This window comes from Lissotriton helveticus, chromosome 1_1, assembly GCF_964261635.1.
Source record: "Lissotriton helveticus chromosome 1_1, aLisHel1.1, whole genome shotgun sequence".
Classification (NCBI taxonomy): domain Eukaryota; kingdom Metazoa; phylum Chordata; class Amphibia; order Caudata; family Salamandridae; genus Lissotriton; species Lissotriton helveticus.
Genome location: NC_136057.1, coordinates 1,952,833,649 through 1,952,848,681, shown reverse-complemented (window position 1 = coordinate 1,952,848,681; position 15,033 = coordinate 1,952,833,649). Strand labels below are relative to the sequence as shown.

Sequence of the window (15,033 nt, the reverse complement as noted above, 5' to 3'; positions counted from 1 at the left end):
CTAAAACCGAGGAAGGAGTGAAGCTGGTCTTTGTCTTTGTGTTTTGACCAATCCTCGTTGCAACTCAAAGGAAGCTCCTGACACAGCTGTATGAGCTAGCACTTTATTAATCTGTCAATTCCAACACACTGACAGCAACTGCCAAGAAAACCCCCAGGTAGAACCCACAGCAAGTTCCATGCAGGGAACTCTCAAAACCTACAAATCCCCATCATTCTGAGTAGCCACAGCCCAGCACGTATCCTAATACTATTCTTATTCATTCTACAGCATATCCCCTTGCAAGCATATAAATATATTTTTGTAACTATTGAGTAAAACATTTTTGTGGATACATGGGGTGAGATCAATGATTCATTCATTGAATGTTAGTGGGGAAACTGAAAGCAGATCAAAGTAAATACTTCAAGTTCAGCTACCTGAGAGAGGTTATTATTTGTGAAGAAGCACATAAGTTGTGCTGTGGAGGGGTAGAAATACCAGCAGGAGCAATGCAAATGCCTGCAGCCTGTTCTCAACAAATGAGGCTTTAATTGCTCATCACATCTTATGGTTTTCCACATTTGAACATATATTCAGTTTTCTGAAGAGTAAGTAACTAGATTTTGTTTTCTGGACTGAGTTGAGGATGTTATAGGTCCTCAAGACGTTTTTTTCAGACAGAAATTCCCTATATTATACCTTTAAAGCTCACTGTGTTGAGCAATAATGCTCTCTCTAGCATATTAGGCGTAAGCTAAAAAGGGGAGTGCCAATGTAAAGGTTTGGATGCTTAAAGGTTGATATTGTGAAGTTCCCTGCAGCATGCTACATATTTAATAAATCATACCTCTTTATGAAGGCAGAATGATTTATTTAAAAACATTATTTCTTCTTAGCAGCCATAGAGCCACAGCTCTCCCTATAACTGAATAACATTTGTTGAGAGTGTGTACACTGGTGTCTAGGGTGGAGGGAGCTGAAGAAGGTGGGACCAGTGGGAGAATGGAAGTGGAAGCGTCTCCAGCCACTGCCTTTCACTCCAGCTTTCATATCTGCAATTTGGTGGCTTCAAAAGCTTCCCTCCTTCTCACAGCTTTCAACATTATGGTGTTGGCAGGAATTACCTGAGAAGGGAGGGCAGAGAATCCTAGTTCTTCCTTCAAAGACCGCCCCAGCCTCTCCTGCTATCCTGGAGAACTCCACAAATATTCAGGAAAAACAGAGGAAGGGAAGAGGCAGCAACTGTAAAACTAGACATCGAAATTTTGCAGCCATTTAGTTGTTTTCACCCGTACTCCCATCATTTGAATGCAATTTAAACTTCTATTGGCTGCTTCTCTGGCATTGTTTGATCCTGATCAGAGTATACACAAGGAGATGATGGACGGAGTTCTGAAACTTTTCAAACACTCACCCTCAGTCACAGCTCTGGGTTGAATCCATCATCAATCTTTAGCTCACTTTGACACCCCTGTTCAGACACAGCTATATGATCAATCTTGACCCTGTGCCTCATGGGAACAGTCCAGACCAAACTGCCAAGCCATGTCTTCCCTGAACAGGAAACAAGCATCCTGGGACAGGTTTCGGGCTACCAGCCCTCATCAGCCAGGCTAGCTTGAATCCAGTGGCAAAATGAGCAAGCATCCTTCGTCTGGGCATACCCTGCCAACTTAGGGCGAACAAAGCAAACACAAGGAGATGATGGACGGAGTGCTGAAACTTTTCAAACACTCACCCCCATTCACAGATCTGGGTTGAATTCATCATCATTATTTAGCTCACTTTGCCACCCCAGTTCAGGCACAGCTATATGCAAATTAGTCTTGACCCTGTGTCACCCTGGGGGTGAGTGTTTGAAAAGTTTCAGCACTCCGTCTATCATCTCTTTGTGTTTGCCCTGATCAGAGTATAGTCAGGCCTGAGTCGCTTCAAGGGCAATACTCTATTCCCTTGTTTCATTATGATCATACAGTGTGATTTCAATCCTTTTATGTCTTCTTTTCAATTTGAAGCTTTTCCTAGCAGCTTGTTTTTTCACTCCTGATAGCCTTCCGAAAAAACGCATTTAAAGGTCCATATCAATCACATTCCAACTGTTCAAGGATGCTATCATCAGGGATCAGGTTCAATCAATCAATCAAGAAATTTGTAAAGCGCACTAAATACCCGCTAGGATCTCAAGGCGCTGGGGGGAGTGGGGGGCTGCAGCTAGTGGTCGAAGAGCCAGGTCTTGAGCAGTCTTCTGAATGCCGGGAGGTTTGTGGTCTGTCGTAGGTGGAGGGGCAGAGTGTTCCAGGTCTTGGCGGCGCGGTGGGAGAAGGATCTACCTCCGGAAGTGGTTCTGTGGATGCGTGGGACAGCGGCCAGGGATAGGTCGGTGGAGCGGAGTTTCCTGTTGGGTACGTAGAAGGAGAGTCTGCTGTTGAGGTAGGCAGGGCCGGTCTTGTGGAGTGCTTTGTGTGCGTGGATCATGAGTTTGAAAGTGATTCTTTTGTCCAGGTTAGGTCTAAACCATGAGTAATTTTGAGAGGTGTCAGGATATTGTGGAACACGGACTGCCAGAATTTGATCAGTTTAATCACTGAGCTAATGTGGGTGGAGAAAGTAACCTCTGGCCATCTGAATGAGTAAATAATGAAATTAAAGTGAAAAGTAAGGGTCAGTTGTGAGTTGAATCACAAGTATTCACTATGCTGTGAGGCTGACATAATAATGTTATTGTGCATGCAGACTGGAGAAAGACCGTGTCAGACTAGGATATCACCAGATTTTCACTGTACCAGAATAGTGTGTGAAATGTATGCATTTTCTTATGAAGAACTGTATGTGTTGTGCAAATTTCATTCATATCTCAATTAACTTTTCTAAATAAGGGTACACCTTGCACTAATAAGTCTAGCTGGATACCAGGAGGAGACTGGTTTGAATGGAAAAAGTCTCTCGGCAAGATATTTCATACTTAAACCATGGGCAAAAAGTGTGCCAAATTATTACTTATGCAAAAAAATAAACATTTTGCATGTTTCATGTAAGGTGAAATTCAAGAATTACCAACATTACCTCAGTGTAAAAAAGATTTGACCAAGTGTATGATAGACCCAGTTAATCTATCACATCTAGATATATTCATATATCAATTGTAATTTCAGGACTTCTTTGAGGATGCTGGACTCTCACCCACCTTAATGGCAATTCCTTGCTTTGGATATAATAATTTATATGGAGCAGTGCTGTTTAGGTGATATTCATAGGAGCCTTGGGTCCTTATTTAGTGTTTGGTGAATGGGATACTTCATCGCAAATGTGCCAGATGTCCTGCCCACCGTATTATAAGTGCAATATAGTCTATGGCACTTGTAATGCAGCAAATGGGATGTCTATCACATTTTCGCAAAGCACCCCATCCGCCATACTCTAAATAAGGCACTTAATATCTGTTATTGTTTAAGATGGAGATATTCTGATAAGGTTAGAAACCCTTTCTTAGACAGCATCTGGGGTAGATTGTGCATTGAGGGTGTAAGAGATCTCTGAGTGTGGTTTCAAATTATTTAGAGGTAAGCTGATTTAATTGAGATTTAAAATTGGTTGTAATATTCGGGATACCGATTATCCCCTATATTCATGTTTTACCAAATCTAAGGAGAACTCCATCACCAGTGTCCCATGGTTTGTATGTATGACATCACTACCTTTCCTAATCGATACGTAGATGAAGACTTGGTGTCATTGGCCATTTGATGGGGAATTAAGAATCTTAGTTTTATTTTTGGAATGTTTGTGAATTCCTTCTTATCTCAAATACATTAATTTTGAGGCATAAAGTGGTAAAATATATTTCACCCTCTTTCACAAAGCCTAATACCTTGGTCGTGGGCTTATTCCACAATCTCAGTGTGTAGTGTAGACCGCATCTTAGCTGATTATTTATCTGCACTATTGGTGAAGCAATCCACTATTTCAAGTCATCTTTACCCTGTAGACAGAAAATAAAATGTCTAGCGACTGCAGCAATTCTTTGAAGCAGAGGGAACCCAGAAAGAAGATTTACCTATTCTAATACTTTACTGATGAAATATGCAAGTTCACTAAATACCCTTCAATCCACCTCACTTTTAGGATTAAATATTGCTAATCCTGAAATTGTGGAAAAGACTATATCTTCTATGACACACTGTGCTAGATTTACAAATATTTTATGCTTGGGTTGTGTCACAAAAGTAATGCAAACCATCACTAAAAGTTGTTTTTATTTTGTATTTACTTTCCAGGGCAAAGCCTGTATTGCACTGAAAAGTTGCCTGAAAGTAATGCAAAGAGGCACAAATTGCTACTTGCATTACTCTGCATCAAAAGGGAGTTCCATTTGTGATACATGGGCGTTCTCATGCAATCACCTATGGTTTTTGACATAAAACTCTATCTACTAACAACAGCAGACACGGTTTTGAGCCAAAAAATAATGCCACTTGAAGCACGTGTTAAAAGAAGAAATGCTTATATTTATTTATGTGGTAAAAGTTTTCATGTTTATCTATGCATAGTATTTTGCTAGACATGAGACACACCATAGCATCAGCAACTATGTTACAAGAGAGTCAATGTTCTAGACTCAGTCTAAAGAGATGAGTTTTTAGAAGAAAGATCAAGGACTGAACAGTAGGTTTTATCTTAATTTCTACAGGTAAAGTGTTCCAAATGAGATAGGTATGTGCAGAGAATGACTAATGTAAATCTGTTGAGGCTCTAAATAAGTGGACCTCAGGAAGAAGAATGTCTTTGCTCCTGTGCTTGCTCAAACCTCCGTAAGTCCTAAGTAGATTGGCTAGGTAGGTAGGGATTGTGGGGCAGATTTATGATAACTGGCGCATCCCCAGGGATGCGCCAGTTATTTTGTGCCGCTGCTCCGCCACCCATGGTGCGCCGCATTTACAATGCGGCGCACCATGGGGCAAAAACGGCACAGATGCGTGACGCATCTGTGCCATAAAGGTGATGCATTGCTGGAGGTGCGTCGCAAGCGCGACACAGCTCCAGCAAGGCTCAGGGGTGCCCCATCTTTACAATGCTGCGTCAAGACCTACGCCTGCTTCAAGCAGGCGCAGGGTTTTGACGCAGCATTGGCCTGAAAGTGACTGAGTGAAATCTTATAGATTTCACTCAGCCACTTTTGCGAGGCGCACCTGCCCCGGAACGCCCACCCTGCGCCGGAACGCCCTCAAGTGGCGCAGGGCTTTACAACGTGACGCATCTGCCTAGATGCGTCACGTTGTAAATGGGTCGTAGGGATGCACCACGTTTACGCCACAGTTGCGTGACGCAAACGTGGCACATTCCCAACATAAATCTGCCCCTTTGAGTGAACTGCTTCGCAAGCTAGGCAACCCAGTTTAAATTTGATTTTGGCCTTAATAGGAAGTCAGTGTACCTCTATTGGGAGTAGAGAGACGCGGTTGGCATGCAAGACAGATATGAGAGATATAAGGGCAGATTAGTAGTAAATATGGATTTTCCAAAAGAAACTGTAAACAAGTAAAAAAAGAAATAATAGAGTTAATAAGATAGGTAATGCTCAATATTGTATTCAAGTGAGTTATCTGGATACTTGCTTAATGTTGAAATTTAAAGCCAATGGCAGCAGTTCACAAATTATACATTTTCACAAACAAATCAACACATTAAGGATGTTAATGCCGGATAGATATGAAAGTCTTCATATAGATTACCTTGTTGAGATTTAGTTAGTTTGAAGTGCCAAATGTAGCTAGGTTTTATGCCTACTTCTTCTTAAAAGTCTTCGAAAAAGTGGTTGATGTTTGTGGAGGCTCTTAATAATGCACAATGAAGGATAGGTGTGGGCATAAATCAAAACAATGTACAACAGCAATATATGGCACATTGTATGTATTTCTACAACATAGTTTACATATAAGACCAGTGTTAGTACCAGTGGACTTAAATTAGTCCCTCAAAAAATTATTTGTCACATATACCTTGATCTAATGAAATAATAGATTCATTTCACTGTACTTCATCAAGAAGCTAATAATAAAAGAAAAAGAAACAAATAAAACCTCCGATGTTGTGAGCTTCTGTGATTCCGTTCTGTATATTCCAATGGGAATATCCCCAGTTGAAGAACATAATTTTTGATAGAGTCTACCATATGTTCTGATCCAGAGATCTTCATCTGTTACTTTCATCTGCAAAGGAAATGAAATTAAAGTGGATTATTGGGCTAATAATAAAGTTGTAGCACCAAATGCACTAATGGCCAGATGTATCAAAGGGTTTAACCCATTCTAAGGGTTTAACCCATTCTGTGTCTATGGGAAAATGCTTCACTACATAAGGCCCTTAGTCTCGGGTCACAAAACAATTTTTGCACATCAACCCTTTACTAAAGAGGCCTATTTCGTGCTATAGCGGATTTTCTAATCTGTCGCAGCATAAAATGGATTCAGGATAATTTTCCTAAAACCTTGAGTCATGCACAGTAACAAGACAGAATTTGCTAATTCTATTGGAAGGGCTGTAAATGCAACAATAGACTTTGCGAGGCACAATGCTAGAAATGACTGCCCATGCCTTTCAAAAATTTGCATGATGGGAAAGACATGAGGGAGAGCATGCAGGGGTCCACTGAACTGCGTTCTGCCCCACATTGCCCATAACTACATACACAAAGTGAAAGCTGTCTCTCGCGGGCAGCTTTTGATTTGTGAATGATGCCACTGCATTTCGGAGTCGATATCAAATAAACAAGGGCCCCAGCATCACGCCCTGATTTCTACAGATTTGCAATTATTTGCATAGTGTAAATCGTTGATCATAGAGCTGTTTGTGACTCTCAGGCCCAGATTCACGAAGGTTTAGCATCGGGTTAGCATTACTTTTGTAAGGATTAACAAACCAGCGCTAATTGGTTATAGCCTTGGTTTGTATGGAAAAGTAACGCAAAGCAGTGCAAAATGCTACTTTGCATTAATTTGCATTAAGGGGAAGTTACATGGGCGCTCCCATGCAACCACCCATGCTTTTTAATGCTAAAACATTAACATTAGTGGACAGAGTTTAGTGCAAAACATTTACACCACTGGAAAGCAAGCATTAAAAGGAAAAAGAATTTAATTTATCCTTTCTTTTCGTACTTTGCATGTGTGCTACACTGTGCACCAAACATACATATAGGAACAGGTTTAAACTTGTCTAGCCATAGAATTTTGTACAGGAAGGTTACCCTTCCTGTACAAAGCCTACGGTAGACTCCGGCACATTCCTTAGCACTGTGGCGCTAAGAAGTGTGCCAGGTGCACAGCAGCTGAAATCAAGGCCAGCGCTAGGGCGAAGGGCGGAGAGAGACATATGTCTAAGAATATTGTGCTGTCCTGTTCTCTCTTGTCATGTAACGCAGCACTGACTCTTTGGGTGCTGCACGGCGTTGTGTGACACCTTTCAGAATGTGGGCCTCAATGTACCTGTCATATTGTCATTTTGTATCTTGCTGGCTCAAATCATGAAAGTTTGTGATTGCCAGGCTTTATGACCACAACATTTTTGAAAACCTAAATGCCTTAGGGCCGGATTCTCAAGGGTAAAGTTATTCTTTTGTGTAAGTTTACCAATTTGTTTGCGATTAACAAACTCCAATTTTATTGGAAGTCGGGCAGACAACTTCTCCCATTAAAAGATAGGATAGGCCTTTGTGAATTAGGCCCAATGATCTTAATGTTGATGGAAGGAAACGTGCAAACAATCTTTAGGGTATTATTATCTGTGACGCTTTGTGCATCTTCTCTTTTTGCCCAGTGGAACATAGACGCATTATTAAAGCATGTGGTTTTTAGGGCCCTGGCAGTGGAACGTATGGGTCCGGAATATTGATTAGGGAATACAATTGTGATTACTATTTTAGTCAAAATATTGTATACACTTTCTATGCCTAGCTCCACATATATATACCTTGCCAATATATACATCAACAAAAGAGGTATATGCATTATAAAAGACACCATGTAAGCCTAGATATAGATTAGTTTTAGTTTGAATCTGATGTAGTGTGGTAGTTTCCTACTTTTGATGTCAGAGTTAGTTCAACATGGTGTTTCACAATATTTGTTAACAATAAATGTATATGTAAATACTTACACAATAATAAACTCCCCCATCCTGTATCAGAGGTTAAAATGGCAACACAAGGCACACATTGCTTTTCTAGTCTACCAGAAATCCATGCAGTCATTTCAGGGTGTGGGCGACTGAAAGTATTATCAATACCATGTGAGAATCTAACCCTTTTGGGGGTTAAGTGAGGACAACATTGATTCTGGATTTTATGTATAGTCTCTTCACAGAAAACAGATGATGTATGAATTCACTTACATATGTTGATGCATTGTTCTGCAAATAGAGACAAGTCAGGAGTAGCTGAAGTGGTTTCCCCAAAACAGTCTTCCAAAGCTCGATTGAGCCTAAGGTATACAGAGATTGCCGACTGATGTTGGTATAGGTTGAATCTTATTTTCATAGATTCTTCTCAATCCAAGCATGACTGTTAACAAATGCACCAGTTGGCACCCAACTGTGAAGGTGGATTCGTGTGTTAAGGTCCAATATGGACAGTTCAATATGATGATCTCATTTTTCAATCTTTTCTAACTACAGGTCAAACGTTATAGACCTCGACTCAGTCTGTATTGGGACTGTTTTAATTTAGCGTTGTCAAACTATGGAAGTGGTACAGTTCCTAGACAAAAGCTTTTCATAGCTGTGTGTTGTGATTTCAACCCTTGCAAAAAGTCTGTAACACTTATATTCTTTTTTAATCTTGTATTTAATATTAAGGGTACTGTGTAACTGGTATCCTTTTCTTGTTTCTATTCTCATGTTCTTTTTGCAAAGCCCTAGCATTTCATCCTGTTGGTACTTTCCCTTCCCTCCTTGGCCAGCTGGTTCAGCCTGTAGAATCTTTAGATCTCCTGAAAGTTGATATACAGGTGAGTGTAGAGATGAGAGTTATGTGAATTAACAATACTGGAGCATCATTCCAACTTCTTGGCGCTTCATTAATTCACTCTGTTATTACAGTCACAAAATAAATTGACAGGAAAACATTTTAATATATTGATAATTTTACTCACAGAGCAAAGAAATCCAGATCCAGGTGTTGTATCTAATCCGAGAAGAAGCCGTGCAATGGAGATCATATAATCCTTCACAAATGACTGTAAGGAAAACACGTGGTTGAGTGCACAAATAAGAAGTGCAAAAAGGTAGTAAATTTCATCTGTAAGTTTTCAAAACCTACAAGTAAATTAAATGTTGTTATCATACACTCTTCTGATATAAATGTACCTTTTCCCCAATAGCCCTTACCCATACCCACTATACCATATGATCTAGTCTGTTCTCCAACATTTCTATGCAGTGTTTCCTAGCTTCTCTTCTCCTTAATTTAGTATTGATTTTTCATCTGCTTTAGTCGCATACCTGCTGCGCAACCTTGTCTAACTTGATACTCAGCAAAGGTTTCTATGCAGGTACTTCCATCTGTCACTTGATATCTGTACAGTCAATCAGGAGGAGCTACCAAATATGGGTTTAATGTAGGTTTTTGCTAGGTAATGTTCCAAAGATAATGTTACACAGGTGATGGTGGTTCACAGTGTGGGTTGTCACCTGTCTTAGTGTCAACAAAGGAGGAGTCACTGGTGTCATGAGTCATTTAACTAAAGATAACACTGAAGTTTGGCACATCTTCAACAATAACTATTGAATTAGGATATAATTTGGTAAAATTACAATAGGGAAAAGTGAGCATGGCTAAATTGGTGCAGATGGTGCAAGATTAGGAACATGGCATAGAGGTCAATAGTATAACTTTTGTAATAAGTGGGAGATTAGTTTGTCCCTAGGTACTACTGTAATACTTTTATTATTACAGGTAAGTATGGTATGAGCCTATAAAACTCAGTTAGGGGGTCATTAGGATGACGGGCAGACTTAGTCCGCCCGCCATCCCATCGGGGGAAGGGCCGCCCACCATAAGGGCGGGGATCCCGTGGGGGGGTATTAGGATGCGCACGCCACAGTGGTGGGCGCATCATACATGTTTAACATTGCGGCGGGCGGTGTTTACACCAGCACTCACCGCAATGTTAAAAATGCTTGTTATGCATTTGCATACACAAAGCGGCAGGCACCACGCGGTGCCTGCCGCATTGTGTATGCAAATGCACACAGGTACCCCCCATGTGCACCCCCCACCTTGCCTTCACCATGGGGGCCTGCAACGCCCCCCCCCAAATTGAAGACCGCATGCTTTTCCGTGTCTGATAGACACCGCCACCATATAAACTCTTTTCCCTCCCGGCCGCAAGGCGACCGGGGCGGAAAAGCGACAGACGGTCTTTCCGTCCGCGGCGGACTCCCCAGCCATGTTAATATGGCTGGGGGTCATTGCAGCAAGGATGGCGGGTGGATCGCCCCCGCCAGGCCAGTTGTGGCGATCCGCCCGCCATCCTATTGGGCCCCTTAGTGTTTTACAGAAAGGATACCCCATCAAAAATGTGGTCAATATCCCATCTACCAACCTTGTAAATCCCATGCTCTATTTAAAGTCTGGGGAATGACCATGTTTCTGACAGAAGAACCTAGGCTGGCTGAGATATTTGGCTATTGGTCAAGTATTTCAGGCCATCTGCCTGTTTTCGAGTGGACATTGCTACACACTTTCTTCCTGTTCGGTACAACCAGGAAAATCAGTATTAAACTGCATGGAACAAGGGACTGTCATATAAGAATATCATGTATATACTCCTGCTATTTCACATTCAGAACCACTAATGACCAAACCAATAATACTGGCAGAGAAACTGTCAGTGTGTACGATACATTAAAGCCTGGTGAACACACAAAATAATGGTATAATACGTGATGTAAGATGGGAATCAATATTATATACTTTGGCCATAAGCTAATTCCACCAATGGCTATGCAAAGCCTATAACAAAGTAATTGGGATCACAGCCTTACAATTCTGGCCACACTGAACGGTGTAATGCAAATGGAAAGTTATAAACAATGGGAAAATCGGGCCAGATGTATCAAAGGTTTTGTGTTGCCCTTGCGCCATGCATGAGGACGCAGGGCGATGCAAAACCTAGAATGAGATTCACCAAGCACAAGGCCTCCTTGTGTGGCTCTGCATAGCTTGGTAAATCGGAGTAAAGCAAGGCAGTGCAAGTCGCTGCCTTGTGTTACTCTGCCCCAGGGAGGCATTCCATGTGTGGAGCGTGCATGTTCCCATGCATATACCCATGGATTCTGGCATTTTCCTAGATTTACCATGAGTGGTAGACCTGGGAATAAGTCAAAATGCTACGCCATCCCAGGTGAGGCAAAACACGGAGAAATATGCTTACTTCACCTCATTATTTCCTCTTTGTACATGTGCTGCACGTTGCAGCACACATAAAAAGAGAAAAAAAACTGAGAATTGTTTTTGTGCAGGAAAGTATACCTTCATGCACAAAAACAATCCTGCCCACAATAAAGGCACTATTTCTCCAGAGTGCATGGGTGCCTGCTTTGGTGCTAGGCAGCACATAGTGGACCAATGCAAGTAGAGGACAGGAATTGTCAATATAATGCTAAACATGGCACATTTTTTAACTGTCCCTGTCCCTCAACACATCACAGCAAGGTGTCTTGTTGCGTTGCGTCACATTTGATAAATTTGCCCGCTTACGTCTCAAAAGAGACTGGAAAAAACAAGCAACCATAATGGAAAAAAAATCAGCAAAGCAGTTATCAAGAAAGACAGATCTCCATACTCTCATCTCATCTATAATCTGCCCAAATAAAGACGTCTTCATATTAGTCTCTGCATTTGCATCTCAGAATCTACTCACCATGCATGAAAATTACAAATATTACAATTCATCCTAAGCCTTCTCGTCTTCATGTACTGAATAGCATACAAATAGCATACATGATATTTCAGAAGAACACATTTTTTTTTAGATAGAATAACCAGCCAATGCAGAATGAATCCACACACTACACACCCTCTTTTCCAGCAGAGTGGTGTAACACCAGTCTAGGGATATTTGGTTTATTGATGATCAAACGACACAGATGACATGTGGATAGAAATATATGGTAACATTATTTCTAAAATGAAACGATTGATCTCCAAAGGGTCTGCTTTTCACTAGCAAGCAAACGATTCCCTCCGAGAAATACAACGGTTCCACATTTTTCTGTCTTTGTGAGGGCAACTAGCCAAAACTGCTGTGGCTCCTTGCAAACAATACGTCCCATGCATGTCCATCCACTGAAAATCGCTGGTCGCAGGTTATTAAAACATTTTTGCCAGAGGGGCTAAGCCCTTAATGACTCTTCCTCTTCCCACTGTTTTCTGAAAGATCTGAAAGTTCAGGACAATAATTATTTTAGTTTTTTTTTCCATGACTTTAAAAGTATATAACTTTTTTTCTATTAACTTATCAACCATATGTCGAAATCAAAATCAATTTGTTCGTAAATAAATATACTGAAAATTTGATCGTATCCACCACCACCAGTCTTGAGTTTGCAGTTTAGCCTGATTTTTTTTTTTTAGAGAAATTGGGTTGCCTATTGAAATTACATGTTATCGTAATATGGTTCTGAAAGGTCACATAAATATTCAAAGACTGTGCGAGTAAGGTCTACAGCTTCATAATCTGCCTAGAAAAAAAGTATGCAATTCTGTATTTCAATGCAGTTTTGCAGTTAACTTACAGAATGTGACTTAAAGATATTTGCACACCTTTTAGTGCCATCTAAAAGCCATGCCTAAGGATATTCCAGTCCCACAATAGTAGTGTTTCATTGAAGATGCATTGACAGGGTCATTATAGCACGGAGCGCCGTGGTGTTGAGTTCTTTACAATGCATCAAACTACAACAGATGTCTAACATAAAGTGTGCAATCACAGACTATGGAACCCAACCAGCTAGAGGGTAATCAGACCGCTAATCTTGATCTGCCCCACACAACACTACTACAATTAGAGGGGAGTACATTAAGCTCGCAGAGAGAATCTGAGGCGGAGAGTTCTGTCCACCAACTTACAACAGACACAATAGATACCTTAAAAGCAAGGGGTGATTCGTTATTTTCTATTTTTCCGGTAGATGGCGCGAATTCTCTTGAGATTTCTAACGCCAATGTTAACACTGCAGATAATTATGAGGCTGATATATTTGCTGAAGCCCCTCTGGTAACTCCTCAAGATCAAGACTTATGCGATGTGGCTGGCTCAAGTGCGGTCACTATCTCAGCTGCCTCAGTACAAAGAATGTTTGCGGAATTGTCTGCAGAAATTAAGCAAGGCTTTGCTGAATCAGCCTCTAATCAGAAAGAGATAAGGACTTTCTGTGAATCTCTTGATGAGAGATTAGGTAATCTGACCTTAAGAACACAAGCCTTAGAAGAGACGGTGGGGCAAATATCAATGAGAGCTGAGGGCACCGTGGAGGACATTGTTAAACTAAGGAAAGAAAACCAGGCCATCTCAGAAAGAATGGAGGTGTTAGAAAATAATGCAAGGCGGAGTAACATACGCATTTTGAATATTCCGGAGGGGGCTGAATGCGCAGACATCAAGAGTTACATAATCACTCTTCTGAAAGAAACTTTAAATCTCTCTCAATCCACTGAGGAGCTAGCAGCGGATATTCAACGTATACACCGGGACCCCTTCAGGCTCAATCCCCAACGGTCTAAGCCTAGGAAAATTCTCGTAAATTTTCACACCTATTCACTTAAAGAACATATCTTGAACCAGGCTCTTAAAATGAAGTCACAAACATATAAAGGCTATAACTTTCAGATCCGTTCAGACTTGTCCCGCTTTACTTTGGATAAACAATGGGAGCTCGGTAAAAGAATGGACGCTTTTCGTAATTTTGGTGCCACAGTACAAATGGGGTTCCCTGCATCCCTTAAAGTCATGTTGCACAACAAAATGCACAATATTAGGTCTGTGCAAGCCGCAGATGAACTCTTGCTAGCCTTTGGCAATAAGAAGCAAGGAGAGTGATTAAAGTTTCATATTTGGAGAAGAAGTATCGCCATTAACCCCTAAACTTAGACTCAGAGGAGGCAAAAGTATTGGAGAAGTGCATTGAAATGCCCTAAGGCCCTAAGGTCGAAATTCAAACGAAATAATAAAAAAGAACAAATGAAAACAATAATAAATAAACAAATACAGGGAAAAAAAAACACACAACAACCGTAAAAAAATAAAAGGGGGGGTGAAAGCATCAAAAAAAAAATATATATATAAAAATAACTCACGAATGCAAATATACGATTTACACAGCCATGTTTGGCGAGTCACCTCTAATATAGTATGGGCACGAGGTGATGAGACGGGGAAGAGCTAGGAGCACTTACTTCCGGAAGTTTTCCGGGTGGTGAGTACGGGGTTTTCCCAGGGAGGGTGTTGGGGTGGGCACGGGGGGGTTAGGGGGCAAAATCACACTATTAGTAAAAAGCTCCAATCTTTATATGTAAATAGCTTTTTCTTCAACACTATGTTTTTATTTTCTCATCTTCAGACGCGAAGTAACAATTCGTTTGAATCATTTATCATCGTCCTGTCACAGCCAGCCCTAATAAATGTCTCAATTGTACAACCTAATGAGTAAATTAAAAATATTGTCCTGGAATGTTAATGGTCTCCGCACCAAACCACGAGCTAACAAAATCATGCAGTACCTTCGGGACACTGATGCAGGAATCATCATCCTCCAGGAGACTCACTTAGTCGAGAGTGAGATACTTGACTTGGTCCGTAGGAACAGATGGATAGAATCATCAATCTCTACAACACAAAGTTCTAACACACGGGGGGTCTCGATATTTTTCAGAAAATCTGTCATATTCAAAGTTAAGCAGCAGAAAGTAGATACCGGAGGTAGATGGGTTATAGCGGCAGTAGAATTAGGGGACACAAAATTAACACTCGTGGGATATTATGGTCCTAATATAGATGA

General features: G+C 40.9%; 1 protein-coding gene across 1 annotated transcript in view; it reads right to left on the bottom strand.

Annotated features, from left to right (window-relative positions):
* The window catches only part of KCNT2 (potassium sodium-activated channel subfamily T member 2), a 1,660,679-nt gene that overhangs the window by 23,993 nt on the left and 1,621,653 nt on the right, over positions 1-15,033 (bottom strand). Inside the window, exons 27-28 of the mRNA XM_078650345.1 lie at positions 9,126-9,209; positions 6,060-6,188 (exon numbers count right to left, since the gene is read on the bottom strand). Coding sequence (XP_078506471.1) covers positions 6,060-6,188; positions 9,126-9,209 — 213 coding nt within the window. The remainder of the gene's footprint in view (positions 1-6,059; positions 6,189-9,125; positions 9,210-15,033) is intronic.